The sequence below is a fragment of the Ipomoea triloba genome, chromosome 2 (genome assembly GCF_003576645.1).
Source record: "Ipomoea triloba cultivar NCNSP0323 chromosome 2, ASM357664v1".
NCBI lineage: Eukaryota > Viridiplantae > Streptophyta > Magnoliopsida > Solanales > Convolvulaceae > Ipomoea > Ipomoea triloba.
The window spans coordinates 13,042,245-13,058,108 of NC_044917.1; the positions used below are offsets into that span (position 1 = coordinate 13,042,245).

The 15,864-nt window shown below is 34.8% G+C and overlaps 1 protein-coding gene across 1 annotated transcript; it reads right to left on the bottom strand.

Annotated features, from left to right (window-relative positions):
- Positions 1 to 5,256: 5,256 nt before the first annotated feature.
- On the bottom strand, positions 5,257 to 9,535 carry LOC116009756 (protein Asterix). Its single transcript, XM_031248884.1, has 3 exons — positions 9,352 to 9,535; positions 9,081 to 9,181; positions 5,257 to 5,558 (listed from the first exon to the last, which is right to left on the bottom strand). The coding sequence occupies exons 1-3, from the start codon at positions 9,490 to 9,492 to the stop codon at positions 5,495 to 5,497; spliced, it is 306 nt and encodes a 101-aa protein (XP_031104744.1). The 5' UTR covers positions 9,493 to 9,535; the 3' UTR covers positions 5,257 to 5,494.
- Positions 9,536 to 15,864: the final 6,329 nt, after the last annotated feature.

Genomic DNA, 15,864 nt, shown 5'->3' on the forward strand with positions numbered 1-15,864 from the left:
TAAAATTTTAATTAAGCCCTGTTTGGTAAATAATCAGCCTATTAAATTGGCTTATTTAACTACTATTAGTTGTTTGGTTAATAAGCTTTTTTAACTTCAAAATGCTAAAATTCAAAAGGTTACTCAAAGCAGCCTTTTCAATTAGCTTTTTAAGAAAGAAATTATACCAAAAAGCTATAAGCTAACAGCTAATTTATCAAACAACTTTCTAGAATCCACTAATATTATCAACAAATCATACCTTCTAACCCAAACAGCCAACCCAATAGCCAACAGCCATTTACCAAACAGGGCCTTAATGTTAATGGATGATATAGTTTAGGCTAAAGTGTCATCCCGCACCATGAACCATAAGCGATTCTTCATGCCACACCCTCAACTTTCATAAGTGACTTTTCGATCCACAAACTATAATTTCTTTTTCGCCTAGAACTTTTTGTAGGTAACCTACTGGTTACCTGTAATAATATGCAGATGTGGAAATGTTTTACAGGTTTAGTGGCAACACGTCATCTTCTCTCTTGAGTACCCCACCTGGTTTAGACACATCTTTCAACACTGGACCAATTTTAGATATCAGCCTGACATTGTTGTCCGATGAGAGAGCTTCAAGCCTTGTGATTAGCTCCACCAGGATGACTCCATAGCTATAGAAGCGAGTTAGGCCAAGACATATATACAAGAATAAAAATCATGTGATGTTGGATGCCTTGAAAGTTGAAGCTACAATTGATGCTTCCCGGAGAACCACGAAAGCTGCCGGAAAACTGCTGCTGCACCCATGCCAAAAATGTGGGGACCACTTTCTTCTTCTTCTTCTTCTTCAATTAATTAATTAATTCCGTATATCTATACCATGAATACATGCCTGCTCTCATGTTCATTTTTTTCTGCTAATTTGCAATTTTTCTACCCACTTATAGGCTTATAGCCTATTTGGGAAATTTTTGTGAGCTCTGCATTTCAAGTTTTATCTGCTGTAAATATTCCTTTATCAATATCAGTATGCATGGCTTATACAGGGTGAAATTGGAGATGGACTAAACGTGCTTGTCAGGCCGGTTGCACTCGGACTGTCTCACTAGTGACATATTTCGATCAGCCAGGTGTGATTGTGGTTCACAGCTAACCATTGCAATGAAGCAAATTGAGGCTGCTGGTAGGGGTGTGTTATTGTACCTCCATGGACATGACTCATGAGGGAAGAGGAATTGGTTTTGGCCACAAACTTTGTGCTTACTACTTGCAAAGTATACCCGACTATGATGGAAAGAAAACTGAAGCTACAGTCGATGCTTCCCGGAGAACCACGAAAGCTGCCGGAAAACCATGTGTGCAGCGTAAAAATCATAGTTACATCCCATCTTTTTAGGGGTGGTAAGCCTTTCCCCGGAAAGCCACCTAATACCTCTGCTACTACCATTTCTTCCATTCCACCAATACTCATTCATTAGAGTTTCGAGGTCTGAGCATAGCTTAGTGCTACTCTTTTAATTCTACACCATTACATCATTGATTTTTATTTGTTTGTCATACATAATATAATCATTCAACTTTCTTACCCCCAACATGTAATTTCTCTCTCTCTTATAAATTTTTTTTAATTAAATGATGAAATTACATTACAACTTTATTAAACCGTCGAGTGATGGAAATTTAAACGGAAGACTAATTTTGATAAACAAATTAAAATTTGTTGTAATTTGACCTTCTGATTAGCTCAATTTCTATGTTATAGTGGCACAGTAATTGCCAGTAGATTGTATGTAAAATAATAAAATGTAATGAGGTAGGGAAAAAGGGAAGAACACAAGGTGTAGAACTCAAGAACACAATCTCATCCCCTCATTAAGCCTTCAATATGAATATATATACATCTATACAACTCTTTATATCCTTCAACATAAATAATGGAATAAATATAAGGCAAATGAAAGGTTTTGTGATAATGGCCATAATAATAATATTTATAACACTCTCCATTGACCATTATCAAACTATACTCATGTCTCGTTAAAGACCTCGCTAGAAAAACCTAGTGGGAAAAATCTAGTCGAGGAAAAGAGTACACGAAGTATTTCAAACCATGTGTTGCACCAATTTCCTCATTAAAAACCTTAGCCTATGAAAATCAAGTGGGAAAAAACTTAGCTAAGGGAAAAAGAGTACAACCATAAGCCTTCTGGGCATAATCTTCAAAATTTTTAGGGTCTTCAGGACTATCCATTCAAGTGCACCTATATTGGTTGCCTCATTAAAAACCTTTGTTTAAGAAAACCGAGTCGGAAAAACTTAGGTAAGGGAAAAATAGTACAACCATATGCTTTCGGAGCATAATCTTCAGGATTTCAAAAGTCTTCTAGACTGTCCATTCCAGCGCAGCTAGTAATTGTCGCTCCTTGAAGATACGCTCCTTGAAGATAACAATCTTCCAAGTCTATTCGCCTCGCTGAAGACAACAATCTTCAAAACCTACGCATCCCAATTTTATGAACACACTACTCAAAAGTGGATGTAGGTAGGGACTTAGTGAACATATCTGCCAGATTGTTCACTAGGGCAAAATTTCTCAATAAGAATTTTACCACTGTTCTGGAGTTCATGTGGGTAGAAGAACTTAGGTGCCCGCAATATGTTTTGTAAGGTTCCCTTTAACAAGCTTACTACTTGTTTGTGCAACACAATCTTTATTTGTCCTCATGGGACATTAAGGGTAAAAACATAACATAACCAGTTTGGACCTTGACATCATGGGGATCAAATAAAAGAGTCAGTACCCAAGTAGACCACCAAAACCACATATTGGTTTCTCACATAAAAGTCAGAATCTTTGTACCTTGAAGATGCTGGAGGATATATATGTTAAACACCATTCTAATATTTCATTGTAGGGGAAACACTAAATGTTGCTAGCAATTTCATGGCAAATTCAATATCAAGCCTGATGCGACTATGGAACTTCTAGTTCTATAATAGTGATCCAATAGCAACAAAGTAATGGACTTTTAGTCCCAAAATATCCTCATTATCATTTCTGAGTCTAAATGGTCGCTTATCTACTTCAAGATATTATTGGACAACCATTGGTGTGATAAGTAAATGATACTTATCCATATAAAATATCTTCGTGACATTTTCAAGTAGGCTAACTGGTGTATAAAACTTCTTCAAAGAGAAGTTCGATCTTCAGGCCAAGACAATATTTTCCCAAGTCTTTTATTTCAAAACTCTATCTTCCGGCATGAGCTAATATCACGAAGCTCTCTATGTGTTCCAATAACATATAAACCATCAATATCGACTGAGATGATAAATAAATAACTCCATTAGCAATTCTTTAACGAACACATAATGATACATATTATTTGCATATTCTTTCTTCAGGAGGAAAATGCTCAGTCAATAATATTCAAGTCATACAAAGGCTTTAGTAGTTTAATGATACACGATGCAATTTTCACTTTCCTCATTTCCACAATAAAATGCATAAGACAAGATACCAAGCATACTGTTCACCGAAAATTATGATAGAGACTCGTGCTGATAACTTGTTGTAATTTGGCTTTTCCATTAGCTCAATTTCCACGTTATAGTTGCACGGCAATTGCCAATAAATTGTATGTAAAATAATAAAATGTAAAGAGGTAGGGAAAAAGAGAAGAACACAAGGTATAGAACTCAAGAACACAATCTCATCCCTTCATTAAGTCTTCAATATAATATATATATATATATATACACACACACACACACACATCCATACAACTCTTCATATCCTTCAACATAAATAATGGAATAAATATAAGGCAAATGAAAAGTTTTGTGATAATGGTCATAATAATAATATTTATAACACTCCCCCCCTTGCCATTATCAAACTATACTCATGCCTCGCTAGAAAATCCAGTGAAAAAAAATCTAGACGAGGAAAAGAATACACGAAGTATGTTAAACCATGTGATGCACCGGTTGCCTAATTAAAAACCTTAACCTAAGAAAATCCAGTGACAGTACCACAATAAGCGATGAATAAAATTGAAATATGTTATTTAAGGATTCTTCGCATTTTAAATTTTCAAATTTTATTCTATATATATTACATTATATTACTCATTGAATGTTATATAATATAAAAATAAAAATTCTTATAAGGAGAATTGTGTCTAGAATATTATATAGACCATAGACCAGCAAGTCATTCTTAATTTTCTCTTTACAATTTTATTTTACAAATAAAATTAATGTATAAAAATATATTATTAAAAATACTTTAATTGGAATGTTTTAAATGACACATTAATTCTTTTTCTAAGTCTTTTTTTTTTCAATTAATATACATATTGATAAAGTCACGTAAATTTTAAAAATCATCATAAATTCATAAAGCCATTACTTAAATTGATTTTAAATCAATCAGTATCATTGTATGTTTATAAAATCATATTGCAACTTCATAAAATTATCATTGCAACTTTTTAAAATTATTATTGTATGTGCAATAAATTCCTCACTATCTTAAGTTTATAAATCACTATTACAACTGTCATTTAAAAATTATTAACCAAATATACTTTTATATATATATATAATACTCTATAATATATTTAGAGTTAATTCCACTTTTGGTCCTAGATTTATAAGTGGTAATCCATTTTTAGTTTTTTTTTATTATAACATCCACATTTGATCCTAGTATTATTGTGACATGACCATTATTAATCCTTTATTAGCAAAACACTTTTAATGTCATTAAATACAAAGACATTTCAATCTTCAATTATGAATTTTTTCAAAAAAATAAACATACAAATATAATAGGGTCAACTCAATTTGTATAAAAATGACCAAAATGTCTTTGTATATATGAAAAACCAAATGATCATGCCACAATAATACTAGACCAAATGTTGATGTTCTAATAAAAAATGACTAAAAATAGACTGTCACGGTGTCACCTATAAATCTATGACAAAAAATAGAATTAACTCATATATTTAAGTGATTATTAATCAATTCATATCATTTTTATTATAAATCTTAAATAAAAAAGAGTATTATGTTTATAAAACAAGGTCCAGATATAATTTACCCCTACATACCTCTTGACCCATGATATCAGTATATCACTATTGATGAGCCTGTTGGCTCAAGAAATGTTACATCGTCTGGGTGATTATATTATAGTGGCGATACTATTTTTTGTGGATATTTTATTCCTCATTTCTTCATCTTTCACCCGAGAAAGAAGCCAAAATATCAACCAAGGTTTCTCCAAATTATTAAAGAAAAAAATAGTATGAAATCTACTTGGCAAATATAGCAATTAACTTGAAACAATATCATACGAAACCAAGCAAATTTTTATGATAAATACCAAGCTAAGTTTCCAGTCTAGTACTCTAGTTCCATGAGCTCGTAACAATTGAAAAACTTTCTACTCTGATTTGATAACCAAAACAGAAACGTAAAGTGGCTGGGAAATGCCAAATGAAATTTATTTCTTGCTTGATCGAGGGCCAACACCCAAGTAATTTGTCACCAACCCCATAATACCAAACCTGCCATTCCAAAACACAAATAGCGGGTCATTTTTTTTTTTTTTACTTAAGACTTGGGGAATACTCACTTATTCATCAAAGTGAAAACAGTTTATGCACAAAGCAGCAAAGAAATAAACTTCAGTTTAAATCAAACCCCTATGAAATTTTAGAAAAATAAACTACAATAACCGGATCAGACATCTTGTTGTGTTGAGCATATAATATATAAACGTAAATGTGCAATCCAACTATCAGCTTAAGCTTTTAGTTGAGATAAAACACATGCTTCAATTTGGTATCACACGTCACCCGATAAAAAAGAGACTATGTTCCACGTGTTGCAGAGCACATAAAAAAGTAATCAGCCCGCACACGTGAGGGAACATGTTGAGCATATAATATATAAACGTAAATGTGCAATCTAACTATCAGCTTAGACTTTTAGTTGAGATTGAGCAGATGCTTCAATCTGTTGCACATTCAAATGTTCAACTGCTCAACCCTCTTAAATGGTTTAACACTAAAAAGGATTAACGCCAAAAGAGTCTATACCAGATATAATAGGATACTAGAAGGGTGTATACGCACGCATGTACAGACACGCACCAACCACAACAACTAAAGAACAGCTCAAGAAATCTTTAAGACAGTATCTACGAATGCTATGAAGATTGCAGGATCATACTATTTCAGGGACTTCTCCAGTACTTCAACCCAAAAAAACATATTCTTTGAAGTCATTTTACATTAATTAACTAGTTTTTCAATAAACTCTACTAAGTACTAAGTACTTCTAATTCTTTCAACTAGCTAAACAACTACCCATCAACATCTATCATCAAATACCAAGCAACTAGTTTATAACTTATCAGTTAGTAATACCAAACAGAGTCATAGTTGAGGCCTTGAGGGTAGACTATTCACCCCAACTCCCTCTAACTTTTGAGCCCATCTAATATCCCAGAAGACTTAGGGTGTGTTTGGTTCAAACATTGAAATCAAAATAGTAATGGAATCAAATACTTGGTAATGGTAATGGATTTAAGTAGAATGAATCACTTTGTTTGGTAGTAAATAGGAATTGGAATCTAAATATATATATATATATATATACACACACACACATATATACACACATATATACACGTACATATATGTGTGTATATATTAAAATTCCATATTTAATGCATAGACAATGGCTTTTAATTTTTTTCATTTTTTTCTCACTTATTTTTTATTCCATTGTTCAAAAGTAGAAGAGTAAAAAGGTAATGGATTTTATAATTACTAAAGGATTTGAATCCAATAGTAGGATAACAAAAGTAGGCAAATAAACATGATAATGGGTATCAAAAGCCATAGTAGGGTGCAAAAGGCCCCAACCAAACACACCCTTAAAGTTTTTGCAACCCTCAAATTTTAAAAATGGCAGGCAACTTTTTGAATCAATAAAATATAAATAAAAGTTCAAATCAACATACACAGTATAAAAATAAAAATAAACAAACTGAAAATAGGAGTAAAAAAGACAAAGCACATAGAAAAGTCAATTAACGCATGGAAAGAAACATTTAGAGTAAACAGATAGAAAAGAGAACTAAACAAACATATTGAGATTGTTGGATGAATCACTTATTGCTATTGCGAAGATGATGAAAAGGGAAATTTCTACAATGAAGATTTCAAAGTGCTAGCAACACAACCAAATAGGAAGACTGTAAGATGAATAATTACTTTGTTATATCCATCAAGATATATATTCAACCCTATTGTTTATATGAACAGATATTTCTTGAAAACTGTATATACAACTTTATTATTTTTCAGAAAAAGAAGGTTGCATAACATCCTAACTTCCATGACTTAGGGGTCCTAATCTTGAGCCACTATTCTGTTTTCTACTTTAAAAATTTCACAGAATTTCTATCACAAACGTCCTGAAAATTATAACACTCAAAATGTCACTACTTCTGAAAAGCAGAAAATGGGATTACACAAAGTAGAGTGTTAAATTGACAGTTAACCCAAACACCCTAGATCTAACACAAATATTTAAAATGCCAAACATTTTCAATTTAAGATCCTACTTTTTGCACCTTCAAAAAAAAAAAAAAAAAAAAAGATCCTACTTTTTGCCAAGCCCAGCAATGAATAAGAATAGTGTGGTTACACACAACAAAAGTAAATTGCACTTCACATAAATTTGCAGGCAATAAGATGTAACAATGGAAAATCAAAAACATAGCCCAAAATACGATATCTAACTTGAGATCATGTCAAGGGCATCAACCTATGGTATGGTTGCTCAAATATTGCATGAATCATATTAAAATAACAACAACAACAACAATAAAAGTAATAACACTTTTGGTCCCTCGAATTATTGGTGTACAGTAAACTCGGTCCTTAAATTATTGATACCTCCAGTTTTGGTCGTTAGATTGAAATTGAAGTGGTGCTTTTAGTACCCGAAATATAAATCCATGATGGAATTAGAGCTAGGAGATAGCATGATACTCAGTAGAAAGATGTTTGGGCAAATTATAATCAATGTACTTCTTTGATACTTAGGAATCAAAAGCACCATTCATATGTCAACCTAGGGACCAAGAGTGGAGGCGGAAAAACAACTCAAGGATTGAGTCTACTATACCCTAAAACAAAAGTATCATTTTCCCTAATAATTATTAGAGTTAATCCTAATTTAGTCCTTAAATATGATGACAATTTCCAATTTAGTCCTTGACTAACAATTTAACTTTTCCTTCAACTTTAGTGGTGCCCGATTTGATCTTTCATTACCAGTCATTTCTGTGAAATTTGAGAGTTAAAGGGTAATTACTAGCTTGTCAACAAAAAAAAATTGTCAAAGTTAAGGTTTGTCAATCACCAATTTTGCATTGGCAACTAGATGTAGGCATAACACTCAAACCTAAGTTTTCATTAAATTGTCTAAATATATTAGAAGGAGCTTTAATGGAGTCAAACTAGGAATTCAGGAATTGACTACAGAGAAAATCTACTTAGAGATAGTAATTTGCCTTTTAACCTCAAATGTCACCAAGACGAGATGAACTATAGGTCTATAGCTAGCAGAGAAAAATTGAGCACAACCACTAAAGTCAATGATTCTCCAAACAAAAAGAGTGATTGAGCCGACTCAAGCGAGTAAAAAATAAAGTCAAATTATTAGTTAAGGAGTAAATTAGAAAACACCACCATAGTCAAGGACTAAATTAGAAATTAGCTCTCATTATTATACTAATTGTGTGACACTAGTTATTATGTTATATATTGAAATACTTTGTTAGAAGATGAAATTCAGAAAAAGTTCCTTCAATTCATTGCAATTTACAAACTTAATCTCTATCAGTACAACACCAGAATCCCATTTTGTTTAAATCAAACAAGACATACATTGGCAGAAATTCAAATTCAAGCACACGAAAGTAAGAAACACATTACCAAAAAAAAAACATGCTCAAATTTCAAGAAAAAAAAATCTAGAAATCACAATAACAAAGAAAATCTAAAACTCACATCATGGCCATGGAGATTTGCCTAAGATCAGTTTCAATGTTCTTCATGTTAGCAAGTGATTGCGCACTGAAAATTATCGCGAGCCACGAACATATCTTGTACTGCAAAAAGAAAACACAGATCATCAGATTGCAAAATTCACCAAAGCATACAGTATAACGGGGCCAAAATATACAGGAACCAATGTTGTTTCGTTCGACTGAGGACGAAGAACAAATAACTAGTTTCAAAATAGAATCAGATCGGAGGTAGATATAGTGAAAGTACACACTCGGAACATGGCACCAAAAACGCCGAAGACGACGGCGATGAAGCCGGAGTAGTCCATAGGAAGATCTTGAGAAGCTACCGGCTGAGGTTTGTACGGCTTCGCAGCCGACGGCAACCGTGGATCGTTACCCTGCGACGACATTTCCGATCCGGGCCAAAATGAAAATTCTGCATATTTGTTGCGATTTGTATACTCTTATATAATTATAATTATAACTTCAAGTGATCAAGATTGAACACCTTACGCTTTTTCCCCCTAAGTTTTTATGTACCAAAATCTCTCCCCTGTAGTTTTCAGTATTAGGGAAGCCTCCCGACCATTTTTGGCATTTTGAATTTTTTATGTAAAGTTTGAGGGTTAAAACTTCCTGCCAATTTTATAAAGCAACTAAGCAAGTACTTCTATGCTGTTAAAATATTTTGTATTTTACACCTCATGAATTATTATAAGAAAATGATCAAATAAATTCTTAAATTATTGTCAAGACCTTGTGGTTTAGTGACACCAAGTTGTACTTTCATATAGAAGATTGTGGGTTAGAGGTATGTTTTTTTTTTTTTTTGAATACTACTAACTCTATTACAATGCAGTATCTGTTCATAACTACTTCCGTATGTTTTTTAGTAGTACTCAAAAAGAATTCTTAACTTATTTTAAAAAATTTTTAAATTTATAAAATTTTCAAGTTAGCATTCCAACTTGCTAAAAAGATACAATTAACTTTTTTTTGTTTTTAAAGGTAAACAAGTTGTAGCAGTCATATCTAAGTTGGAAACTAAGGTGTCTGGAAAAAAATTATGTTAGAATGTGAGAGATTTGTCTTTGTACTATATACAAAGTGTTGACAAAGTTAACTTGCATCCCTTAAATATTATTTCAATTTTTTTTAAATAGTACCGCCAGAATTAATAAATAAGTATAAATACGATGAAAATACATAATTTTCGTTATAAATATAACCAAAACCTAACTTCCTTCCCACTTTAAACTCTATTCTCTTTCTTCTTCCTTCTCTCTATCTCACTAGTTCTCCCTTGGAATATTTTTCACGTATGTGGTCTTGCAATTTCTCCCCTAAGAGCATCTCCAACCCTTTGCACCCAATTTTATTTCTTCCCTAAAATAATTTGTTTTCTCATAAATTAAAATTTTGTATTATAAATTTAATATTTTAATATCAAATATAATATAATTATAATGTAAATAGTATTTTATTCCACAATAATATATCACAGAACATCCATTACATTTAATTTTGAGAATTATAATATCGTTCACACATATGCTCAATCAATACTATCACAAAACGCATAATGCGCTTCTTTATCTTTAATTTGCCTATGTCGAGCATGAAAATCTTGAAATAGAGTACTCTCATCTCTACCTATTGAAGAAGATCAAGTCCTTTGTCGTGTGTATGCTAATTTTTTCCAAGATAAAGTTAAGGGTAATTATCAATCTGGGAAGTATTTTGAACTCGTGTTATGAATGATTATCATGAAGTGCTACTACAATCACATGTTGGTAAAACTCGACCATGGAGGTCATTTCAAACTCGGGTGCAAACTATAATAACAGTTGTCTCCAAATTAAGAGAAAGTATTGTACAGATTGAGAACTTGAACTCAAGTAGTGGTACGTCAGAGCAAGACATTGTGAGTATTTTGTGTTTATATATATATCCTCAGTATCGAACTCAAAATCATCAATTATTATATACTTTTAGGATCAGTATATATATATATATATATATATATATATATATATATATATATATATATATATATATATATATATATATATATATATATATACACACACACACACACTATAGGGTCATTATTTTAATTATTGCATACATATAAATAATATTAGACAAAATTTAACATACCTATGAAAATTATTTTCCTCACCTCCGCCCAATGTTGCAACATCTTATTCCTGATGTTAATTAGATAAGGTTCTTTCACTATGGGGCTAACATTTAGTCTCCGGACTGTTGCTGATCACTTGATCTAGGTGCCCGACCATGGGTCTAATACTTGGTCTCCGGACCGTTGTCGATCTCTTGATCGAGGCGCCCGACCATAGGCCTAATACTTCGTTTTCGGACCGTTGCCGATCTCTTGATTAGTGTGCCCGACCATGGGCCTAACATCTGGTCTCCGAATTAGTGCCGATCTCTTGATCGAGGTTCCTGACTATGGGCCTAATACTGGGTCTCCGAACCATTGTCGATCTCTTAACCGAGGTGCCTGACCATTGGCCTAACACCTGGTCTCTGGATCAGCGTTGATCTCTTGATCAAGGTGTCCGACCATGAGACTAATACTTGGTTTTTGGACCGTTGTAGATCTCTTAATCGAGGTGCCCGACCATGGGCCTAATTGTTGGTCTACGGACTGTTGTCGATCTCTTGATCGAGGTGCTCGACCATGGGTCTAATAGTTGTTCTCCAAAGCATTTTCGATCTCTTGATCGAGGTGCCCGACACTGGGCCTAACACCTGGTTTTCGGATCAACGCCGATCTCTTGATTCAGGTACCTGACCATGGGCCTAATACTTGGTCTCCAGATCGTTGTCGATATCTTTATCGAGGTGCCGGACCATGAGCCTAACACCTGGTCTCCAGATCAACGTTGATCTCTTGATCAAGGTGCCCGACCATGGACCTAATACTTGGTTTCCGAACCGTTGACGATCTCTTGATCGAGGTGCCCGACCATGTGCCTAATATTTGGTCTCCGGACCGTTGTTGATCTCTTGATCGAGGTGCCTGACCATGGGCCTAATACTTGGTGTCTGGACCATTGTCGATCTCATGATCGAGGTACCCGACCATGGGCCTAATACTTTGTTTCTGGACCGTTGCCGATCCCTTGATCGAGGTGCCCGACCATGGGTCTAATACTTGGTATCTGGATTGTTGCCGATCTCTTGATCGAGGTGCCCGACCATGTGCCTAACACTTGGACTCCATATCAGCGCCGTTCTCTTAATTGAGGTGCCCGACCATGGGCCTAATACTTGGTCTCCAGATCGTTGCCGATCTCTTGACTCTTGATCGAGGTGTCTGACCATGGGCCTAACACCTGGTCTCTGGATTAGCACCATCTCTTGATCCCCTGGTGCCCGACCATGGGCCTAATACTTGGTTTTCGGACTGTTACCGATCTCTTGATCGAGGTGCCCGACGATGAGCCTAATACTTGGTCTCCGGACCGTTGCCGATCTCTTGATCGAGGTGCCCGACCATGGGCCTAACACCTGGTCTCTGGATCAGCGCTGATGTCTTGATCAAGGTGCCCGACCATGGGCCTAATACTTGGTTTCCGGATCATTTCCGATCTCTTGATCGAGGTGCCCGACCATGGGCCTGATACTTGGTCTCCGTATCGTTGCATATTTCTTGATCGAGGTGTCCGACCATGGGCCTTACACATGGTCTCCGGATCAAAGTCGGTCTCTTGATTGGGTCTGATCTTTTGATCGAGGTACCCGACCATAGTCCTTACGTACGATCTCTAGATTAACGCCGATCACTTGATCGGAAGCCCGGCCATAGGCTTTATGTTTGATCTCCAGATCGGGAGCCCGACCATGGTCCTATGTTTGATCTCCAAATCGCTTGATCAGTAGCATTCAAACTCTTCATTCGTGTCAAGATTCGAGCCCTCGATCGGCAAATTCAGATCTCTTTAACCCCTAGTCCTACAAGATAGGCAAATCGACCACCGATACTCTAAGTATGGTTTGGCGCGTCGACAACGCGAACCCGACCGGGTCACCTCTCGTCCACAATCAAAATTGAAAATAAGCTCAGGAGGCCATCATATCTACTCCATGATTAGTTTGTAGGGCAACTCCTTCGGCCTACGGTTCCCAATCGTAATGCACTTCCCAAGCACAATGACCTTCCCAGTCTCATCAGACTTTTGGGTCTCCTAACGTCCCTCCACTTGGGGATCTCGGTTCATAAAACTAGTGCAAAAAGGGGAAATCGTCCCGTCCATATAATTTTTGGTTTTCAAAACCAATCGTAGTGATTAATATGATATTCAAAAGTAACCACGCACGATCGGCTAAGATTGATCTTGGAGCCAAGTAATCTGGGTCAAGGTTTGACCAAGCTCAAACTAGCTACGACCAGTTAGCCCGAGTAAAGGGCATTGGAAGAAGCGTTCTCACTTATGATCAATAAAGATCAATAGAGGTCATTGGACCGTGAATAAAATCCAATCTCTCGATTGGTGAAGCACGGTCCCTAAATTGGTAAAATTAAACCTGGCCTCTTAATCGTGTTAAAGGCTCGATCCCTAGATCGCGAATAACTCCAATCCCTTGATTGAAAAAAAAAATTGCATTTGCAGACCACAACTATTTTTATCCCTCGGTAGTCCAAAATCTTACACTTGAAGTTGTACTCTTTTTCCTTGGCTGAGTTTTTTCCCACTAGGTTTTTCTTAGTTTAAGGTTTTTAACGAGGCAACTAGTGTAAATCTTGATAGAGAATATACCCCAGGTATGCACAAATCCAATCTTTTGATTGGTAAAATCTGATCTTCAGATCGCGGAGAATTTGATCCTTAGATCATGAGCAAGTCCAGTAAAATTGGATCTCTAGATCACAATTAATTCGACCTCTCAGTCGTATTGCAAATCCGATCCTTGGATCGGTAGAATCCAGATGACCTGTATAGTTCAAAAGACTGCGCTTAGGGTTCTGCTCTTTTTTCTTAGCTAAGAATTTTTTCCCACTAAGTTTTTTCTTAGCCTAAGATTTTTAACAAGTCAACCGGCATAAGTCACAGATTGTATGGTCAATTTTTCCAGCCCAAACCTTTCCTCATTGACTCGACGTCAGGGCATGGACTTGGGGTGGGGGGGGGGGGGCTACTTGATAGAGAATATACCCCAAGTTTGACCGTCCTATACGACCATGTTCTCGTTTTATAATCGAGCTGGGGTCAAACAGTTTGGGTTAAAGGTCATATAGTTTAAGTCAATATTTTAGGCCTATATAAAGGTTATTAGACTCTCAAGGTAGGGGGCTTTGGGGTCTCTCTCTTCCCTCCACTCTCTCTCTAAACATAAAATAAAGAAGGCTCTTTGAAGCCATTTTCTCTCATCTTCTCTCCATGTTTCATACAATTTTGATACACGTTCATACATGCATACAAATACAGAATGAGATCTAGAACTAATTTGTTCTATCAGCTACCATTTTTTCAGCACTAGAGTTACTTTGTTGAGTGATTTTTTAGAAAATTTTGGATTTTCAATACCATGACTTTTTTCAACTTTCTTTTTGTTCTGGCTTTTGAACTATTAGACATGGTCTCTGCTTTGATTCTTTTCTTCATTGCTGCTTCTGTCCATGTAGTCATAGAAGAGAATTTTCTTTCAATTCTTTCCTCTGAATTGCAATCTATCAAGGTATGTAACTATTTTTCAAAATAATAAAAATATAATCATCTTTAGGATCATTATATCAACACTAACGGGGCGTTTGGTTGAAGGGGGGAATTAGGTGGGAAAGGAATTGCAATTCCATTGGAGATGAATAATGTGGAATAAAGTGGTAATTTAAATTCCAGTGTTTGGTTTACAGGAATAGAATTACTAGGAATTTTAATTCTAATGTTTGGTATACATGGGAATTGAAAGGGAATAAGTAGTATAAAGTTCAAAATGCCCATACTTCATCTTCTCCTTGTTATTGTTATTGTTGTTGTTGTTGTTGTTGTTGTTGTTGTTGTTGTTGTTGTTGTTATAAATCCTCAATGACCAAATTAAATTCAAAATTTACTTGTGAAAATTTATGTAACACGCTGTAAATAAACTGTATTGCACAACGAAAGCAATAAAATAGATAAATGAGTTTTGAGAAAACATATTTGATTGAGGTTGGCCTACTGATTGACGTTCTGTGTTGAAAGTAGAAAAAGAAGACACTATAATTGAAAGAGATAGGTTAAACATCAAAAATCGGGGGGGGGGGGGGGCATGTAATTCTAATTCCATGAAAATGAGAGAATTTTAATTCCCGGAATTACAATTCCCTCCAACCAAACGAAGGAATTTACTTGTCTTCGAAATTATGTGGGAATTAGATGAGAATGGAATTATAATTCCCTCCAACCAAATGCCCTGCAAAGGATCATGTTTATTAAACTACACACATTCATTTGACAATATACATAGAGTACATGATAGTCAATTTCATTTTATAGACACAATAGGTTCATTATAGGAATACTAAAGTATCATTTTAATTCAACTACAAGTTCATTTGACAATATACATATATGTATGAACTCTATTCAGTTTTATTATTCATACACAATAGTTTCATTATAGCAATACGAAAGGATCATTTTTATTACACTACAAGTTCAATTGACAATATACATACATATATAGTTTCATTTTACACACGCAATAGGTTGATTATAGAAATACTTAAGTATCATTTTCATTCCACAACAGGTCCATTTTACAATATACATACC